Below are 18487 nucleotides of genomic sequence, written 5' to 3' on the forward strand. Positions count from 1 at the left end.
CTCGCACGCTCCTCGACTCAACGCCCAACCCAAGGACCCTGCGCACTACCTCATTCCCGCACTTGTGCCACCCTCTCCCTCTCTCCTCCAATCCACAGGTCTCATGCCCACCCCATCTTCCACCTCATACAACCGTCCCCTCAACAAGCCCTGCTCCTCCTCGCCCACCTCGACAACATCCTGATCTTCCTCCGCCAGAATCTTCTGGTACGCGACGCGATCAAGCTTGCGGCGGTAAGCGAGACCGGCGTAAACAACGCCCAGGATGGCGGTAGCAAGCGTGCCCAGGCAGATGAGGATGATGAGGGGCGTGGAGTCCGAGTCTTGGATCCGGAAGCCGAAATAGATCTGTGAGGTCTCGGAGACAAATTAGTATAAGAAATGTGGCAACAAATGGCGAAAAGACTTACACCCGCCACATCGACATCCAACCGCGTGGTTCCCGGTGTGCTGGCCGCTAGAACGCGGCCGTCCTTGTCGAGCGCAACGACACGGACGTACTTTTTGACTTCGACGCCAAAACGCAGCTCCGTCTCGAATCCAGCTTTCTCGACCGTTTGCACCGGGAACCACGCCTCGCCGACATCACTCTCAAAACCCTTGACCGTCGCGGCGGCGCCAGCCTCTGCACCATCCATCTGCACGTAATCCGATTCTTCCAAAACCCAGCGGTGAACCTCAGTCGCACCATTCCACGACACGTAGACAGATGAGCCTTCGACGACAATGTCAGGCTTTGTGTTGGGCCGCCCAACCCACTTGTGCTTGCGTGCGCGGTAGCTCTGGACGTCGCCCGTCTCCCAGCTGCTCTGCGCGGCAAAGTGCACGTCACACAGCGCGACGCCGTTGGCCGAAAACTCGGTGTAGACTGCATCGTATCCAAAGCCGACCAGCACGTTTCCGTTCTCCATGACTTGCATGGATCCCTGGCTGCTGCTCAGCGTGTGCTGCGGGTTGATGTACTCGGTCTCGAGCTCCGCAGTCATGGCCTCCGTGTCGATGCGGATGCGCATGCCGCGGCTGTACTCGGACTCGAACAGCCCGGCTTCGGCTCCGTTGTCGAACAGCGTGATGATGGTGCCATTCTCATGGAACCGCGCATCGTGCTGCCAGCGGAAGTCGGTTGCGCGTCCTTCGGATAGGTCGGTGAAGTTGTTGCGCTTGCCGCCCAGCTGCCACAGCACCTCGCCCGTCTGCCCGTCAATGTATGTGACGGAGTGCGAGTAGCGCGCGCTGACGAGGTAGTTGCCCTTGTCGTCCTTTTGCACGCTGTTGATGTGGTAATAGTCAAACGGGCCGCTGGGAGACGTGCCACCCCCGGCGAACTTGTGGTAGCAGTCTTCGGCTGTGTAGTGGCTTGTCGACTTCCATTGGAATAGCAGTTCGCCCGTCTCGAGGTTGATCTCTTGAAACGATCCATCCCACACCCAGCTATTCTCCGAGCCGCCGAGCGGCGTTAGATCCAATTGAGAGATTTCGTACACTGATAATATGGCCGTCTCGTTTTCGGTAAAATAGAACTCGTGCAGGTCGCCATCGATGGCGCCGACTGACGATATCTCCCGGACCTGATTGTAGCTCGAGTCAAACTGCAATTGAACGTCAGTCGATTGCCGTGGTTACTCGGAATGGAAAGATGAGCTGCACAAAGGGTCCGATTCGCAGAATGGTGCGATGGACAGGTGCCGATGGCGTGCTTCGGGGGCGGGTGCTCCCGCGCGCGGCTCTGTAGGGCGCCACTACAACTACTACTCACCATATAATATTTGCCCTGTCCATGACCACCAACGGCGTCATTACCTCCCCAAAATGTGAGATATTGCTCGCCCTTATACGTCTGGACACCCAGATTGTACGTTTCTCCATGGTTTTTCCCGTCCAGCGTCCAAACGAGGTTTCCGGCCGAATCCAAGATCATGGGGTTTGCCTCGGGCACTGCGCGACCACGGGGATTCAGGAAAATGTACTGTCCCTCGTCGTCGCATTGCGGACTGGTGGCCATGATGTTGACGCGCGGCGCCCGAATGCGCGTCGACTTGAAATCTTGCATGGGATAGGAGCCATATTCGCCTGCGTCGTAGCCCTTGTCGGCGATATAAGGAATTAAGTCGGCATGTCCGAGGGACGAAAAGGCCAACAGAGAAGAAACTGAAAGCGCTGCAAAGGACGGAAGCGAAAACATTGAGGATATTAAGACGGCGATGTATGAGAAGGCGCAAAGGTCGCTCGCTCGGCCGCCGCGAGCCTGAAGATGGATGCGCGAACGGGAAGAAAGGGGCTGCTGCAGCTCGACAGAGTCGAAGAAGGAATTCAAGCAAATGACGGCGGCATCGTGGTGACCGACTGCCAGGGCAAGGAGTTTTATCAAAAGCCCGATCAGCAACGAAATGCACGTGCGGGCGACGCATGCGCAGATGTAGACGTGGACTTTTTGGCAGCAGAGGTGAAAATCAGGCAAGTCTCCGCTATGGGCGTCGTAAGCCACTCGACATGCCTGCGCGCGACGCTCCGATACAAAAGGAAAGCCTCTCACCCGCCGCGGCGTCGACAGTGGACATGTACGTCAAACTTACGCCCCCGGTTTTGAGCCACAGGCCAGCCATTCGGTGCGCTGGTTTGCTGCGATAAGGCCGCTTCGAACGCCGCATCGGTCGCGGCCAACATTGTTTGTGCTCCCTCGGAGTTTGATGCCCTCTCTTTGCACAACGGCATCGCGCAAGCCTCCGCGTCGCAGCGGCTTGGACCCAGGGGTCACTCCTCAGTCCTCCCCCCATCTTCTCGAAGCGCAATGCTTACGCACGAGGCAGCTGATCACGTCTCGCAGGTTGCGCAGGGAGCAGCTCGACGTGGGGCAAGCGGCAAATCCTCAGCAAGGCCGCGCGGATGATGAATGCCTATTTGCCTGACGGATACAGCCAACTCTGGGTTAGTCATGTTGTTTTGTCGCCTCTGTGACCGTGCGGTGGAGCTTGAATTGATTGTGATGACGTTGGCAGCCTTCGTCACTGAGAGGCTGGCTCAGGCTGCTTTGTCCTTCTTCTTTCTCTCTGCACCTTGCGACGCGTCGCATCGGTGATTTCAAGTCTCGGCATCAGGTCTGGAGGGGCCAACGGGCATTGGAATTTGTCGCGACGAAGAAGCAAGCGATGTTGACGAGCTGTGGTTTGGATGCAACAGATAGCGGACGCGAGAGCCTCGACTACCCCTGCCAAGTGCCAAGTCCTCCCGGGCCGACACGCTACATGACCGCCTCCGTCTTTTTCCCCTCCGTCCCTCCGTCCGTCCATCTCGACCAACACACATGTTGCTGTTGTTCATCATCTTCTCCATCTCTTCATCGCTACCGCTCATTTCCTGCTAGGGCAACCAAATGTGCATCCTCTGCCCCGCTTCATATTCAGGGACCACCGATCCATTGCATGATCCCTCGACACACGAAGCTTTGGAATGCGGCAGCTACCGGCAACCTATCGTCGCACGGCGTAGGAATACATCTGGGGAAAATTTGATCATCTAGCCAGTACTGGTTGGATGCATTCTTATATCCATGTTGAATATACGGTTCGCTTTCGGATTCTATCTTCTCCGCAAGGTTGCTCGAATCTCCGGCATCATGTCCGGCGGTCACGTGAAGTTCTGTCGTTTGTCAACTGCTGGACCTGCGATGATCAAGATGCCGCGGACAGAAGCGATGAATACTTCTGATTCCAATAGAGTCCATGTTGGGAATTGATATCCTCGGCTTGGCAAGAATCCTTCGAAGAACAACTCACCTGTCAAAAGCTGGCGCCTAGTACTCAACGACCGAGGCCAGGAGATATACCGGCCGTACGCCGTCAATTGCAGCTTCACGGCCAAAGGGAACCCAGGAAACGTCGAGAAACAAAGTGCATATTCCCCATAATTGACCGTGGTGCACCAATGGCGTGACACGAAAATGGTTGGGACGCCATGGCCTGACCTCAGCCCTGTAGCATCACCCTCCGCCTCGACGCACCCCGGATTTCTAGGCAACGTCCACCCACTTCATCACCGCTTTTCCCCAAATCGCATCGTACCCACCGTTTTGTTGGGTTTTATCGCGAGACTATGATATGAACATTTGCCACGGAACCGCCCATCCGACGTTGCCAATGCCTGTATATAGTCAGTCGACTTTCTTTACTTGTCAAGAGAAGGAGGCCAGCGCTCGTATTTTCCGCCCTTTGATCGACTTTTGCCGCCCATCATGGCACGTCCGCACGTCTCCGACACTCCCCTGACATTGCGGAATTGGTACCAGCACGTCAATTGGTTGAACGTCTTTCTCACCGTCGGCATCCCTTTCTCCGGATGCGTCTCCGCCATCTACGTTCCTCTATGCTGGAAGACTGCCATTTGGGCCTTCGTGTTCTGTGCGTCCTCAAATCAATCTATACTACGAGCCTACCCTCGCTGACACTTTCCAGACTTTTTCACCGGCTTGTGTATGTATTCGACATTTATGAAAATGCTTGACTAATCATGGGTCAGCCATCACTGCTGGTTACCATAGACTGTGGTCGCACACTTCGTATTCAGCGACACTTCCACTACGTATATTCTTGGCCGCTTTTGGTGCTGGAGCAGTCGAAGGGTCAATAAGATGGTGGTCCCGCGACCATCGAGCGCACCACCGCTACACGGACACTGAAAAAGATCCCTACTCAGTCAAAAAGGGACTGTGGTACAGCCACGTGAGCTCTTAAACCTCTAAACAACCAAGGCCCTCACTAAGTACACCAGATGGGATGGATTTTGCTGAACCAAAACCCCAAACGCATTGGCCGCACCGACATTTCTGACCTCAACGAAGACCCCGTTGTCGTCTTCCAGCACCGCCATTACGTCAAGTGCGCGCTCTTCATGGGCATCGTGTTTCCCGCGCTCGTCGCCGGCTTGCTCTGGAACGATTGGGTTGGTGGTCTTGTGTATGCAGGCATTTGCCGCATCTTTTTCGTCCAGCAGGCAACTTTTTGCATCAACAGCTTGGCCCATTGGATTGGTGAGCAGCCATTTGATGACAAAAATAGTCCGCGCGACCACTGGATTACGGCGCTGGCAACGCTGGGAGAGGGATATCACAACTTTCATCATGAATTCCCAAGTGACTACAGAAACGCCATTGGTCAGTCCAATAATTTCTGACTTGGTGAATAGAGACTGACAGACAGCAGAATGGTGGCAGTATGATCCAACAAAGGTACGATGACGCAGACTCTCGATCATACCAAAGCTCACAGTACGCAGTGGTTCATCTGGGCTTGGAAGCAAGTCGGCCTTGCCTACGACCTCAAGCAATTCCGTCAGTCTCATTCCAACCCCTTTCCGTTCACCTGATTCTGACATGACCAGGTGCCAACGAAATCGAAAAGGGTCGCCTCCAAATGTCGCAAAAGAAGCTCGACCGCGCGCGCGCCACGCTCGACTGGGGCACGCCACTCGACCAACTCCCCGTCATCTCGTGGGACGAGTACGTTGCGCGCAGCTCGGCCAACCCTTCTCCCGAAAACAAGGAAAAGCGCGCCTGGATCCTCGTCGCAGGCGTCGTCCACGATGTTACTGACTTCATCGCCGAGCATCCTGGCGGCAAAGCGCTGATCAAGGGCTACATTGGCAAGGATGCCACTGCAGCATTCAATGGTGGAGTATATGAGCATAGCAATGCGGCGCACAACCTGCTAAGTACGATGCGTGTGGGCATCGTGAAGGGAGGCATGGAGGTGGAGATTTGGAAGAGGGAGAGTAGTGTGTTGGCGAGAGAGGGAAAGGGGGAGACCATGGGAGAGGATATGGTCAGGGCCAGAGAGCAGGTTACGAGGGTGAGGAGGTGAGCGGGAGGCAGGTTTGGTATCACTCCCCATCCCTCAATCGCGGTCCCTGATTGCGCATCTAGCAATGGCAACTCCTCCTTTACTTCATCTAAACAACCACCCGAACGTTGATTGCAATCAAGCAAGCTGTACGCAATTGGTTGGTAGCAAAATTCATGGTATATACAGGCAAGAAACTGATCCAGAGCGACCAGAGAGTGTATAAAGGAGCAGCTATGGAAGCATGGAAGTGTTCTATCTTGAAGGTATACGTATAGGGATCATTCAAGGCCCTTGTATAATTAAGACTAGAGCTTACCGTTCCTTTGTACAGAGCCACAGGGAGCAGTCGTAGTTGTGTGTGCCACGACTTTTGCTACCAGGCAACACCTCGCACCTTCCTTTGCTCACATCCACCAACTCACCCACCTGCCTAAAGGAGCCACACCTTCTTTGCCCTGCCCACCGGAGTTTGTTTAATCCGGTGCTGTAAATTAGGATGTATCTTCGCACGACCGTCCTATTCCTCTCAAAACACCCACTTTCATCCTGTGCACCATGGCAGCCTCCAGGACTCGTCGCCCTCCTGACCTGTACTCTCACCACCCACACGGCATCACCGGCAGCTCTGGTGCTGGAGTCCAATCTCCAGTATAGCCCGATGAACACTGTGACCGCGACGAAGACGGCCATCCCACTGGCAAGGACGACAAGCTGTAAGTGAAGTCCCTCTGCTCACTCTACCAAATCACTGACATTCACTTGTAGAACCTGGAAAGCAATCTGCCTACATTGTGAGCAGCGACAGCAGTGCTCTCACTGGCGATTGTGCCAGAAAAATTGCGGCGAGTGTCACACAAGAGACCACCAGGGTATGTCACTTCACCAATTTAACCAGAAAATGACGCTCATGATTTTGCAAGGCGTGTCTTGCCCCAAGCGAGACTTCACTACTTGGTACCATCGACATGGCGACGCCACGATTGATCAGAAGACACAAAACGAGCACCACGTCAGAGAGCTTGAAGATGCAGCGGCCTACTACACGAGCGGGCTGCAGTCTACCCAGGGCCAGCTTCAAGAGCAGCGTCAAGCATGCAACGCTGATGATCTTGCTCATGGAAGGAGCCGCGAGGACGTTTACAGAGGCCATTGTCAACGTGACGGTCATGAGAGAGGCCGCGCTCGGAGCTGCCCCCCCTTGGCCACTAGACCCTCCATCATTGACACGCCGTTGGATCTTCGGTCCACAAACCAGGGGAGCGATGGCGTCTGGGCTATCTTTGACCGCCTCGAACGCGACAATCTCGACATGAGGAGCGACATTCAATTCTTGGCGTACTGCATCCAGAATCTGCGGCATGACATGAATCACCAGCACCAACAAAACGCTTCGCAAATACGAATGAATGGAATTATTGCGGGTTGCGTGTGCAACAATTACGCTCATATCCTGACCCTGCGTGGACTGATCACCAGCGCGAGAAACCAACCACGACGGGCCCAGCGAGCGTCCGAACCGACTGAGCAATACCAACCTGTGGAACTGGAATAAGACGTCTCTTGCTTTGACAACACCGACCTGAATGGCCAGAGACTCTGCAATCGATCGAATTCACGGATCATGGCAGTCACAAATGCTGTTGGATATCCGAATTTCCGAGCAACGTCAACAGGTGGGCCATCCTTTTGTCTTGAGAAATGCAAAAGCTGATCACAGAAACTCCATAGCTTTCCATGTCGAGCTACGATTGCGTTCTTGGTGTCCACTCACCATGCGGATGTACGTTTGCTTGGGGACCATCCGTAGAAAAATGAAAGCCGATCAACACCTCGCTCAGTGGTCCACGAATCCTATGCACACTCTGAACTGACGTCTGCTTGCCTACCGTTCCTGATCTTCGTCCCGAATGATCCATAATCAGGATCAAAAATTTGCCCCGTCGCTCCATCACCCCGGCCGGGCCCGGGTCGAATCTTGCCATAACGCATGTACAGCTTGTGTCTGCTTGGTAGGTCTGGCTGGCCGCTGCTGGAACTTTTGAATGCGCGGGTAAGCTCCTGTGGGTTCTTCTTGACTGGTCAGATGGTGTGACAACGACCATGGCTTGAAGTGTTCCGGCCACAACGAAGCTTGTGGGGCACTGCGCGAAGCTGCCTTGCCAATCGAGTAACACGGGTCGTTTGTTTGTCTGCTGTGATTCCCTGACGTCGGTTCGAGCACATGAGCTAGTAGGTCATGAGGAAGATGCGTGCCACAGACCAGGTCTTTTAAGCTATATAAACCTCCTAGAGACTCTCAGCTTTTGCTTTCCATCCGCCCTCAGTCTGATGGTCACACTACTTAGAGACAATTTCACTGTCTCCTGCCGACTCAACAAAAGTATCACTTCCCATCAGCAGCACTGCGCGCGCTGGAGGCCCTTCTAAACCCTCTCTGACTCGACTATGCTGACTCCAACATCAACTGATACTGAAGGAATTCAAGCCATGCTTCTCGCTGCTGAGCATCGTTACTTTGAAACGGCATGTCGATTGACTGTGATAACGGGGAGAAGCTTCCTTTGCGTTGGCGAGATCCCACGGGCCGAGTGAAAGGTTAGTAGAGGAGCAACTCCCAGTGATATGTCAATGTCATCCATCTTTCACGAACAGACAGTGGCTTCGGCCGTACGGTATCCCTGAGTCTGCGCACAAAGACTGACTGCATGAGCGAGGGACTGAAGGGAGAGCTGTCCTGCTTTTATACCGTTGCAGAGGTCCAATGCACATGGTCAAGATTGCTCCAACTTCCTGACTGCATGTAGCCAACCGTGCTAGTAGATCACGGGGTAGACGTGTCGCACGGGCTGCGATCTTCTTGTATAAATACCTTCTGGGACTCACTGAATCTTCAACTTCATTCTGCAGCTTCATCCAGCTTTGCAAAGACAGAGAGTCACAATGTGGGTCACTTGCTTGTCCCCTTTCTTGTACCGTCAAAATTGTCTGGGGCCACTTTGGTTGTTCTTTTTGCTTGCCTTCGGCGCTCACGCCAGCTGGCCCAAACTTCAGTCTTTGGATGCTCCATGGCACAGGGGAAGAACGAAATAGCATAGTGCTGTTTAACATGATCAAACAAATTTGTAGATAGATGTTGACAAAAGACAGCATCGCTTCCAAAGTTGGAGCCCCTGAGCCCCAAGTCAAAGTTCACTCAACGTCCTGGGCGAGCCAGGACGCAAGTGAAACTGAGAAGAGCTGAAGCAAAGACAGCAGTCGAGGACGGAATGTAGTTCCGTATCCAGAAGCAGCTGGAGGCCTTTACGGTTAGAATCTAGGAACTGGAGCCGAGGCACTGGCTTTTATACCATTAGCCTTGTCAGAGGCAAAGATTGACCACGTGCGAGGACTCCGCGTGACATGAGTGACTCTGCAGGTGGAATTCGACCAGGAAGCAAGTCCGTCAGCGTTTGGGCACTCTGTGATTGAGAGTCAAAGATGCAAGTCACCATTATTCGACACTGCTCCAAATCGCCATCCGCGATCGTTGAAAAGCAGGAGATGTCGAGAGAGTATTGAATGGCTTTCGAAAGTACGATGCGGAAAGCAAAGGAGCACCACAGTCGAAGATTTGACGAGGGGTTTCAGCCGCAGACACAGTGGGATGATTGTCTTCCTGTCAATGCGACTCGTTAGTTCCCCGAGTGTGGAAGCAGTCGAGGGAGCGATTTGAGGAGGTTCTTATACTCAGCGGACTTCAGCGCGCTTGCCATATGGGGATACTGCGCACGTGGAAGAGCTCCGCGTGGTGCGACTAGTGCTGGTTCCGAAAGAAGAAGTTGAGACCTAATCAGGCGACAGTCGATAAGAGTGCCTTGGTAATTGGACATCAAACCACCAAAAGATGTCAATGATTCAACACTGTGACGCTAATTAGCAGCACTTTGTGGTTTTGCTGACCCCTGAATTCAAGGGTTGACTCACCCGGGCATGTACTTACTGAACTGAACGCAAAGATCCCGCAGAGAGTTTGGCATTTTCTGGGAGGCCAAAAGAAACAGTCACAAATCCGAGCATTGCCTGAGAGCAGGAATTGCTTGACCGCAATGCTGGCGGAAAAGGGGGAGGGAGCCGTGGTTTTCATACCCGACTTACAGTCTCGATGTCCACATGAGCTGTTACTGATAAGGGCTCGTGGCAGGAATGCGACGACATGGCTCTAGTCACACGGTCAATGTTCGATAAGTAGATCGTGCTGAGCCCGGAAAATAAGCATCTTCATTTTTGAATAATGGCGCTGAGGGGGATGGAAGCTGCCAAATGTTCGAAACCAAGTCGCAAATGAAGGACGACAGGATCGCTCTGATGCAAGCAATATGTATACTAGAGTACATTCAAAAGACAACCGCAGCCCATGGACATAGTTATATCGGTCAAGATGAAAACCCCTCGAGGCAGCTCTTCTTCTCACGACACCTCGCCCTCTACACATCTATTCCCATTGACGACCTAAGCCTCGACCCGACTCCCCCTCTTCGACCTCGCCTTGGAAGGCGAGGTCTTCGCCGACGAAACGCTCACAACGCTATCCTTCCTGACCGAGCCCGGCTTCACCGTACTCGCCTCACTGACAGCATCCGGGAGAACAGCCGCCTCCTCAGTAACACCCGCCCGCGAGCTCTTGCGACTACCAGCGCTCGAGCGCCTATCCTTATCCTTCGTCGACGCAGACGACGCGCCCGCGTCCCTACTGCCTCGACGCGAATGGGAATGGGAGTGCGAATGCGAGTGGGAAGAATGCCTCGACGAATGCCTCGACACCTTACTGCCACCGCTCCTGCTCTCGCCCGTTCGCGAGCGCCGCGACGACGGCGAGGATCCTGCATTGCTGATGCTGTCGCTCGGCGCCACTGTGTCGTTGTCCGACTCGCCCCCTCCGCCGCGTCCCTCACGATCCGCCTCCGCCGCCGCGGCCGCCCGGCCCAGCACGCTGCCCAGCAGGCTCGGCGCCTTTTCTGCGCTACCGCCGCTCGGCCGCACGGTAGAAGCTTTGGAACCGCCTGTGCTTGACCGCCGCGAGGACGACGCTCCGTTGTCTGCGTAGTCGGGCACGAAGGACGAGATGAGCGATGTGGCGCGCGACGCGTGTTTGCTGCCGCCGGCGGAGCTGCGGCGTTCGGGGTCGTCGGGCGCCGCTTTGCTGGCGTGCGAGTGGTGCGAGTGGGTGGAGGGCGCGGAGCTGCGGCGGGTGGCGCTTGCGGCGTCGTTGTCGGCGGCGAGCTTGGAGGGGGATTTGGATGGGGCTTTTGAGGGGGCGTTCGAGGGGGCGTTCGAGGGGGCCTTGGAGGGAGCTTTGGACGGCGAGGCCCCTGATGCCGATGGTGCTGCGCTCTTCTTCGTCTGCGACACAACGCTGGGCGCCGTCACTGAGCGATTGATGGAAAAGTGGCTCTTTGCAACCGCGCTGCCGGCGGGGATGTAGTCAATGGCCTCGTCATGCGGTGATGACTGGGCGACGGATTGGCACGTCGGGTTGAGGTAGGCCTTTGCAGAGACAGGGGCTGCTTCGAGAGCAGCGCGAGCATACCGGTCTCTGCTGTCGGGCGTGCTATAACGACTTTCGGTCTCGCTAAAGTTGCGATGGGGGGATTGCGAGTGTCCCTGCCGGACAGACGTGGCGCCCGCCTGCAGGGCAGAGACGAGAGTGGGCGCGTGGGCACTCCTGGCCGGCGGAGCTTCGATTGCTCGTTGCTGGTGCGGCGAGCTGTAATAGGATTCCGTCTCGCTGTAGTTGCGGCGGCTCTGTTGTTGTTCGTATTGCATGATCCGGTGGACTTCAGACGGCGTATACATGTATTGGACTGGCTGCTGTTGTTGCGGCTGTGGACTGGGTGCTTTGATTGAAGGAGGTTTGGACGAAGCAGCTCTCTGGGATGCTATCCATTCCGCTTCCTCTCGGGCGCTTCCACGCTCGCTCTTGACCATGGCGTATGCCACCGCTGCCCCGGCCGCAGCGCCGATTAATGTGCCAATGATTTTCCTCGCTCCAGCATCGGCCATCAGCTCCGGATTCAGCTCTTTCGAGGCTTGAGTCTGTGCATGTGGTTGTACAGGAGCGGAGCTTGTCCTTATCATAGTAGGAGCCTGGCTAATGGATTGAGAGGGTGCCACAGAGGGTGCGGCTATGGACTGCGAGCGAACAGAAGACACCACGCTCTGCGCAGCTTGCGCAAAGGGTACCATGGCCGTCTTGGATGCCGACTTTGCGCTGACGACTGACTGGCCGTCGCTCAGGCTCTCACTGACAGACTTTCGCCATGTCAGCACTCGGCTCTTTCCACCCACGGCCGATGCCGTGTCGTCCATGGGGTCTACACTTTCGCGAAAGACCACTTCGATGCTGTTGCCGTCAAAGTCGAGCACGGCGGCGTTGAAGACGCCATTATCCTCGTCTCGCGTGGCAGGGGAGCCGTGAGGGCGACCACCGGCAGTTAATGCCGCAGTGTAGAAATCCCGGACGGCAATCCGGTCTGGTGCCGAAAATGCGATGTGAGCAGCACCCGCTTTTATGCTAGTGAAATGGTCAGAATTTCGAAAGTGCTTGCTGCGAGGGAAAACTTACCCAGGTGTTTCTTGGGTGATGAAGAAATCGGCTTCATTGTTGATTCCAAGTCCGACTTGAGCTCCCTGCTGACCGATAAAGCGGTAGCCGAGAGGTTGAAGAGCAGCTAGAAAGAATGAACACGACGTAGGGAGATGAGTGACAGTAAGACCGATGTGAGAGACGGGCATTTTGACGAAAAGAAAGAAAAACAAAAAGTCTAAAGAGACTTTTGCGAAATTGAGTGTAAAGATGAAGAATTGCGGTGAGCAAGGTGAGATGATCTACCTGGGTAGATGTTTGCTGCATCCGCTGTACCTCTCCGGTCTATATATCGTGGAGGGGGTGTGCTGCGGATAAAGGCACTCCTGACGCCCCGCAACGCCCCAATCCTGCTTGAGGCGCTCCTTCGACCCAGTAACAGATCATGGCGCGAAGTTCTCCCAGGCAGACGAGCAGCGTTCCTGCTGCTACTTGACCTACCGCGTCGAGGCAGGGCTCGCTCGGGCGGAGGTGGGCGAAGCGCGCAAAGAAGCCCCGAAAGAAGGCGACGCATGCGCAGGGGAGCGCTGCAGCATCCTGGTCGCGGTCGGCAAACGCATCTGGCACCGTCGATGACCGTGGTCCGCCAGGCAGGTTGAGCGCTCGTCAGTCAGCGCACATGGCCACGTAAGGCTGGCGGTTGAAAGACGTTGTCGACTTGGTGGTTGGACGCGGAATGGGCCTGGGATCCGTCTTGGCCACAGTGATTGCCTCACTCTTGACCTCAATCGGTCGCTTTTCTGTATGTGTGCATGCTCCTGCATGTACCTCTGGATCGAGAGCAGTCCGATTCGAGCAGCCTTTTTGGAGGCTTACTGCGGCTAGATTTCGACGTGTCGATCCTTGGTAAGTGGACTTTCAATATGACGATTGCAAACTGTTCAATATTCAAAAATCCAGGTCAAGTCCTAGCGATACTTGGTCAAATAAGGAAAGAGATGGGTGATGCGCAAGGTCGAAATGGTGTTACATTCTGACAGCACTGTGTCCGCCTTGTCAATGGTCTATCCATGAGAGCTCTGGTCTAACATGTAAATGTTGCTTGAGCCAGTGAGATGCACATAGTCGAGAAGGCGGAGCAGGCAGCGGCCTCATCATCTGCACCGTTCTCGAACCCGTGCCTATCATTGTTAGTGCACCCAAGAACCAACGTCGAGGCTCTCCTGAGCAGACCCTGAACTTGACACAAGAAAGCGCCGACATTCATCTGCAGCTCACGGGCCGTCCGAGCCGCAGCGGACCGATAGCAGGAGACGAACGAGGGGTAAGAGCTCTCCTGTAGCGTCACCTTCGGGCCAAAGAGGCTAGCCAGTACGCTCCACCATGGAGGCACTCACTCAAGTAATTGCGACTAGTCACTCCTCACCAAAGTCGGCGGAGAAGCGACTGAGACAAACAGGCGACCAGTAGACAAGCGCGGCAGCCGCCGGAGCCGTTACTCCTGTAGCTGCCTACCTACCTCGACCACCTTCCAACTCGTATCACTGGCGCTGCCAAAGACTGCCAAGTGGACATACAATCCGCCTGAGAACCCGTATGGGCACCACGGGGCAGTGCGCCTCGTTGTGCAACAATGCTTCTGCGGCTCAATGCACCAGGTAGATGTGACAGCTGTGATGAATGGCAGGAAAGGCAGACCCCTTTGACTGGAATATGGTACGCCATGTAGCATGGACTTGAGCGGCGAGCCGTTCGCAGTGTTTGCCACTGATACCTGGACAACAGTCCACTTTCACGGCCATGCTGTATCTCTGACGCTCGAAACTTGCCATCTCTTTCCTGTCTGCTGCTGCGGTTCATGTCTCTGTTTCCTCACCCATCCATCAGATTCTGCACTCTTCTCGCATGCATCACGTCTGGCGGCTACACAACGGCCGGGGATCGCCAGCCGGTTATGCAGCAGTAGCGCTTGCGTTTCCTGTGCTGTAATTATGCAATGCAATGTGAGCTCGAGTGGACAATGAGGAAAAGAGGATGGCCCAGACCAGGCCCAGACTGTCATGTCAGGTCGCCACTTGCATGCATGCATGTCGGCATCTGGGTGGCTGGCAGCCGGTGGCTGGCACACGTACATCGACACCAACGCCGATTGACCAGAGGGAAGAATGAGGCCGCAGCAGTCGAGAGACGAGTGGACTCGTATTTATAACTGAAGAGTCGGAGAGAAACGAGACGGACTGAGCGTGACACGACAGAGCGGGAGCGCAACTGCACCGCGCTGCGTTGGGTTTCTTCGTATCTGAAGTGGCAGAGAGCGTGCCCCGCAACGCAACGCTTAACGCATCTCACCTGCATCAGATGGGCTGCTGATTCGAGGATGACATTGATCCAACCAACAGACTGATGCGGCTCGGTCACGTTGTTTGCTGGCTGGGCCTCGCTCGCCTCGTCCTTCCCTGCTGCCAGCTTGTTTCCTTTTGACTAATATTGCAGATAGGCAAGCAGTCTGCGCCAAGGGCATTGTGGACTTTTGCAGTGGATTGCGGAAGTTCCTCGGCGCATGGCAGACCATAAATCCATCAATGTCCTTATCTCGACCAAAGTAGCACCTTATGTCTCCTCACCCACATCAATCGTGACTCGAAGCCCTGGGATGAGCGCTTTTTTTCTCCGGCGTGGCAGGCCTAGGGATATGAAAACAAGAACTCAACAAATCGATCAGTGTTTTTTTCTTTCATCTTTTTTGTCATGATCCGGCTTCCTGAAAGTGGCTCTATCGTTCAATGGTTCAATATGGATGTTGGGTCAGGATGGCCATTGGTCGTGTGTTGCGCATGTAATGAAGTTTTTGATTCGGGGATCTACGCGTTAGTATCCAGGTCTTGCTGGATGATCCTCAAGATGGAAGCGGCAGGGCCGACTAAAGTCGTGATTGAGTCCTATCCCCCCAACACCTTGCCTTTTTCAGCCTTTGAACGCCAGCTTAAACGCACCCTATTCGAGTGAGCACTACGTAATGGTATCAAGGAAAAGTCGCAGAGCAAGTTGAAGTGCTTTGCGAAGAGAGACGCCGTGAGTCTGTTGAAAGCCTTGTGTTTTGGTTGCGAAAACAGAGACCGCTCCACAGATCCTCATCGCGACAGGACGTCGTGCCAGAGCTTTGATGTTGCGATCGCAGCTCCAGGACAACCCCAGCTATCCTCCCCACCGCCGAAGCCATGCTTCGTATCTTGCGCCGCTGAAACTTGTGTTGTCATACGTACGGGGTACGCATGGACATTAGAGGATGTCCCAAACATCCTCGGCAGCGTGGCAGAACTTGGAGCATGCCACGCTGGCGCTGAGGCTGTAGTTGCTGATACTTATGGTGTCGTCCTTGAAATCGTCGGCAAAGTCGTCCTTGCCCTTGGCCATGGCACCAACGAAGACACAGATGCTTTCGTTGGGGTTCAATTCTTCGAGGTAGTCGCGCACCTTGACGACCGGGGCGTCGAAGGACATGGTGACCTTGCGGCAGTTTGGCGGGAGATGGTCAGTAATTGGGTTCTTGATCACCTTGAGCAATTTTTCCTGGGAAGTTGTCGACCTGATGGAGAGGCGGTGCAGGAGCTGGACCATGAGACCGGCGAAGCGCTTAAAGGTACGCGGGATGCGGACGGAAGGGCTGACTTCGATCAAGACGCCCTTGGCAGTGTGGATGTAAATTTGCAGGCGGCCAGCCTTGTTGACGGGCGAGTCAAGCAGGGTGAGCAGGCACTAAAAGGATGTCAACCGTCTTGGACTATGTTGAATAGCAGACTGGATCCGACCTGATGGGTAATGTCTGGGCGCGCGTCACTAATGTCGCGGCCCATTTTCCTCATGATACCAATGTGCTCATCGCTGTTGAGAAGCGAGTACTTGTCATCTTTGCCGGGGCCGGCGCGGGCGTGGGAAGCCTTGTAGGTCTCGAGAGAGGCATTGGAGAGGACGACGATGAGGCGTTGAGTATCTTTGTCGCTTCGAGGGATTGGCGTGGCCTGCTCGGCAACGAGGCGCGGGAGGTCGGGAGGAGGCAGCGATTGGGTTCCTGAGTGGTCGAAAATCATGGTGCCCAGTTAGACGAAACGAACCGAGCGAGGGAGCGTGTTTTGGTGCGGCAAAAGAAACAAAGGGAAGGTGGTGGTGGTGGTGGTGGTTTGGGGCCGAAGACTGACTGATTCTCTTGGTTCCGCGTTGCTGCATCGAGGTTGGGCGGGGGCTCTCGTCCTGGCTCTGCTCGAGCTTGACACCGCCCTCGGCCTTGTTCGATGATGCCATGATAAAAATGATACGAAAGATGAAAAATCCGCCGGTCGGGTGGTTTGATTTACTGTGTGCAGTGTTGAGAGAGAGAGCAAAGAAGACTCACGACCCCAACGCAGACTTTTTCGCCCTTTTCGCTACGGCCAATCTCCGCAGTTTGACCAACACCCAAGCTGAAGCTAAAACCCTCCGTCCTGCACTCCACCTCTTCGCATCCCGCTCTCTGCCGCTGTCGACTATTTCCCGCTGGCCTCGATCGCTTTGCCAAACCCGCTCCCACTCCGCTCGTCGGCCGCGCTCATTCCATTCTCCGTGCGCATTCCGGCAACGATGATCCGACCCATGGACAATGCCGACTCCGGCACAGCACACGTTTCCTGCTTCGACCACGGCTCATTCGCAGCTGAGGTCTAGGACAAGTCAAGGCTATGGTCGAGCTCGGCATGACCTTGTTTATAAATGCTGAAAAATGCTCGAGCAGACTTCGGGCTCCTTCCTTTTTTGGATGCCACGAGCTTCCCAGTGGAGGTACCCGTGGTCCCTGTGGGGGCTGAACATTGGCTCGATCCAGATACTGCTCCTAACTCCTTGTCCCCGACACTGATTACCAATGACACCATTCCATTCAATGGAGACATGGCGAACAAACCTCATACCGATCTTTGGCCTCATCACCTCCCCTCATTAGGCCCCGGACATTACCCCTCGAATGGCATCATGGCAACTTCTTTGGGACACCTCTTGGTCATTCAGCAATGAATTGGCTCAGGATTGGTCATTGAAAGACGCTGTATAAAAACAGACGTCTCCGGAAAATGCCCCTGGAAAAGTCGTCCCAACTCTCAACCTCTCAACACAATATCAATCATGGGCTCCATTAGCAACATCCAGCCTACCTTGGCGAACAAGGTCGCAATCGTCACGGGGTCGTCTCGTGGTATTGGTGCTTCTATCGCTCTTGAGCTGGCCACCCGTGGCGCAAAGGTAGATTTGGAACTGCCGAGTCAAGATGTGGGCACAGGATAATGACGGCAATTCCAGGTCGCGCTCACGTACACGTCGGAAAACAGTACGAAGATCGCTCAAACGCTTGTTGACCAAATCAATGGTCTCGGCAATGGCGCCCAAGCCATCAGCATCCGAGCCGACCTCAGCAAGGTCGATGCGCCGGCAAAGATTGTATCCGAAACTACTGCAGCATTCGGGCAATCGATTGACATCCTGGTCAACAATGCGGCCGTCGAAAAGGTCAAGAAGTTGGACGAGATTACTCCTGAGGACATTGACGAAGTTATGAACCTCAACGTGCGTGGTGTGCTCCTTTTGACGCAAGCTGTCGCGCCGCACCTGCGTGCTCCCGGACGTGTCATCAACATCAGCTCCAGTGGAGCGCGGTCTGCCGTTGCGTACTACACCGTCTATCTTGCTTCCAAGGGCGCGCTCGAGGCTCTTACCCGCGCTCTTGCCATCGAACTAGGCCCCTTTGGCCACACCGTCAACGCAGTTGAACCTGGTCCCACCGAGTCTGAAATGCTTAGTCGCGCTCCCCCAGCATTAATCGAGCAGTTGAAGGCCGTAACGCCCCTCGGTCGTGTCGGTAAGCCCGATGACATTGCCAGCGTTGTCGGCTTCCTCGCCGAAGAATCGAGCCGATGGGTTACAGGACAAACTATCAACGCGACAGGAGGCATGGTCATGATCTAGAAGAGTTTCAAGAGAAGGAATGTGGATGAAGGACCAGCTTGGGGTTAGTGCAGAAGAAAGAATACAACATTTATCTCGCCACCATCAGCTCGCAATCACATTC

At 54.9% G+C, this 18487-nt stretch overlaps 6 protein-coding genes across 6 annotated transcripts; 2 read left to right on the plus strand and 4 right to left on the minus strand.

The window, feature by feature from the left end:
- Nucleotides 1-446: 446 nt before the first annotated feature.
- Nucleotides 447-2089, minus strand: BKA78DRAFT_241215 (ASST-domain-containing protein; the record flags this gene model as incomplete). The annotated part of the gene is made up of 3 exons (XM_066883916.1): nt 447-590; nt 645-1589; nt 1757-2089. Coding segments are annotated over 3 exons (1422 nt in total), but the record flags the coding sequence as incomplete, so codon positions are not given.
- Nucleotides 2090-4228: 2139 nt separating this feature from the next.
- Nucleotides 4229-5852, plus strand: BKA78DRAFT_258517 (uncharacterized protein; the record flags this gene model as incomplete). Its single annotated transcript, XM_066885289.1, has 7 exons — nt 4229-4394; nt 4449-4466; nt 4513-4715; nt 4765-5146; nt 5193-5221; nt 5269-5323; nt 5374-5852. The coding sequence occupies 7 exons, from the start codon at nt 4229-4231 to the stop codon at nt 5850-5852; spliced, it is 1332 nt and encodes a 443-aa protein (XP_066739208.1).
- Nucleotides 5853-6129: 277 nt separating this feature from the next.
- Nucleotides 6130-7667, minus strand: BKA78DRAFT_326790 (uncharacterized protein). Its single transcript, XM_066889462.1, has 3 exons — nt 6755-7667; nt 6600-6703; nt 6130-6547 (listed from the first exon to the last, which is right to left on the minus strand). The coding sequence occupies exons 1-2, from the start codon at nt 7279-7281 to the stop codon at nt 6619-6621; spliced, it is 612 nt and encodes a 203-aa protein (XP_066739209.1). The 5' UTR covers nt 7282-7667; the 3' UTR covers nt 6130-6547; nt 6600-6618.
- A 2361-nt stretch (nt 7668-10028) lies between these two features.
- BKA78DRAFT_339034 (uncharacterized protein) lies at nt 10029-13043 on the minus strand. The gene is made up of 2 exons (XM_066890276.1): nt 12436-13043; nt 10029-12384 (listed from the first exon to the last, which is right to left on the minus strand). Exons 1-2 carry the CDS (start codon nt 12603-12605, stop codon nt 10323-10325), a joined length of 2232 nt encoding a protein of 743 aa, XP_066739210.1. The 5' UTR covers nt 12606-13043; the 3' UTR covers nt 10029-10322.
- A 2632-nt stretch (nt 13044-15675) lies between these two features.
- On the minus strand, nt 15676-16484 carry BKA78DRAFT_258417 (nucleolar essential protein; the record flags this gene model as incomplete). Its single annotated transcript, XM_066885281.1, has 2 exons — nt 15676-16152; nt 16206-16484. 2 exons carry the CDS (start codon nt 16482-16484, stop codon nt 15676-15678), a joined length of 756 nt encoding a protein of 251 aa, XP_066739211.1.
- A 949-nt stretch (nt 16485-17433) lies between these two features.
- Nucleotides 17434-18419, plus strand: BKA78DRAFT_52989 (uncharacterized protein). Its single transcript, XM_066893318.1, has 2 exons — nt 17434-17664; nt 17722-18419. The coding sequence occupies exons 1-2, from the start codon at nt 17548-17550 to the stop codon at nt 18382-18384; spliced, it is 780 nt and encodes a 259-aa protein (XP_066739212.1). The 5' UTR covers nt 17434-17547; the 3' UTR covers nt 18385-18419.
- The last annotated feature ends 68 nt before the right edge of the window (nt 18420-18487 follow it).

Source organism: Phyllosticta capitalensis (assembly GCF_038381095.1).
Source record: "Phyllosticta capitalensis strain CBS 128856 chromosome Unknown BKA78scaffold_12, whole genome shotgun sequence".
Taxonomy (NCBI): Eukaryota; Fungi; Ascomycota; class Dothideomycetes; order Botryosphaeriales; family Phyllostictaceae; genus Phyllosticta; species Phyllosticta capitalensis.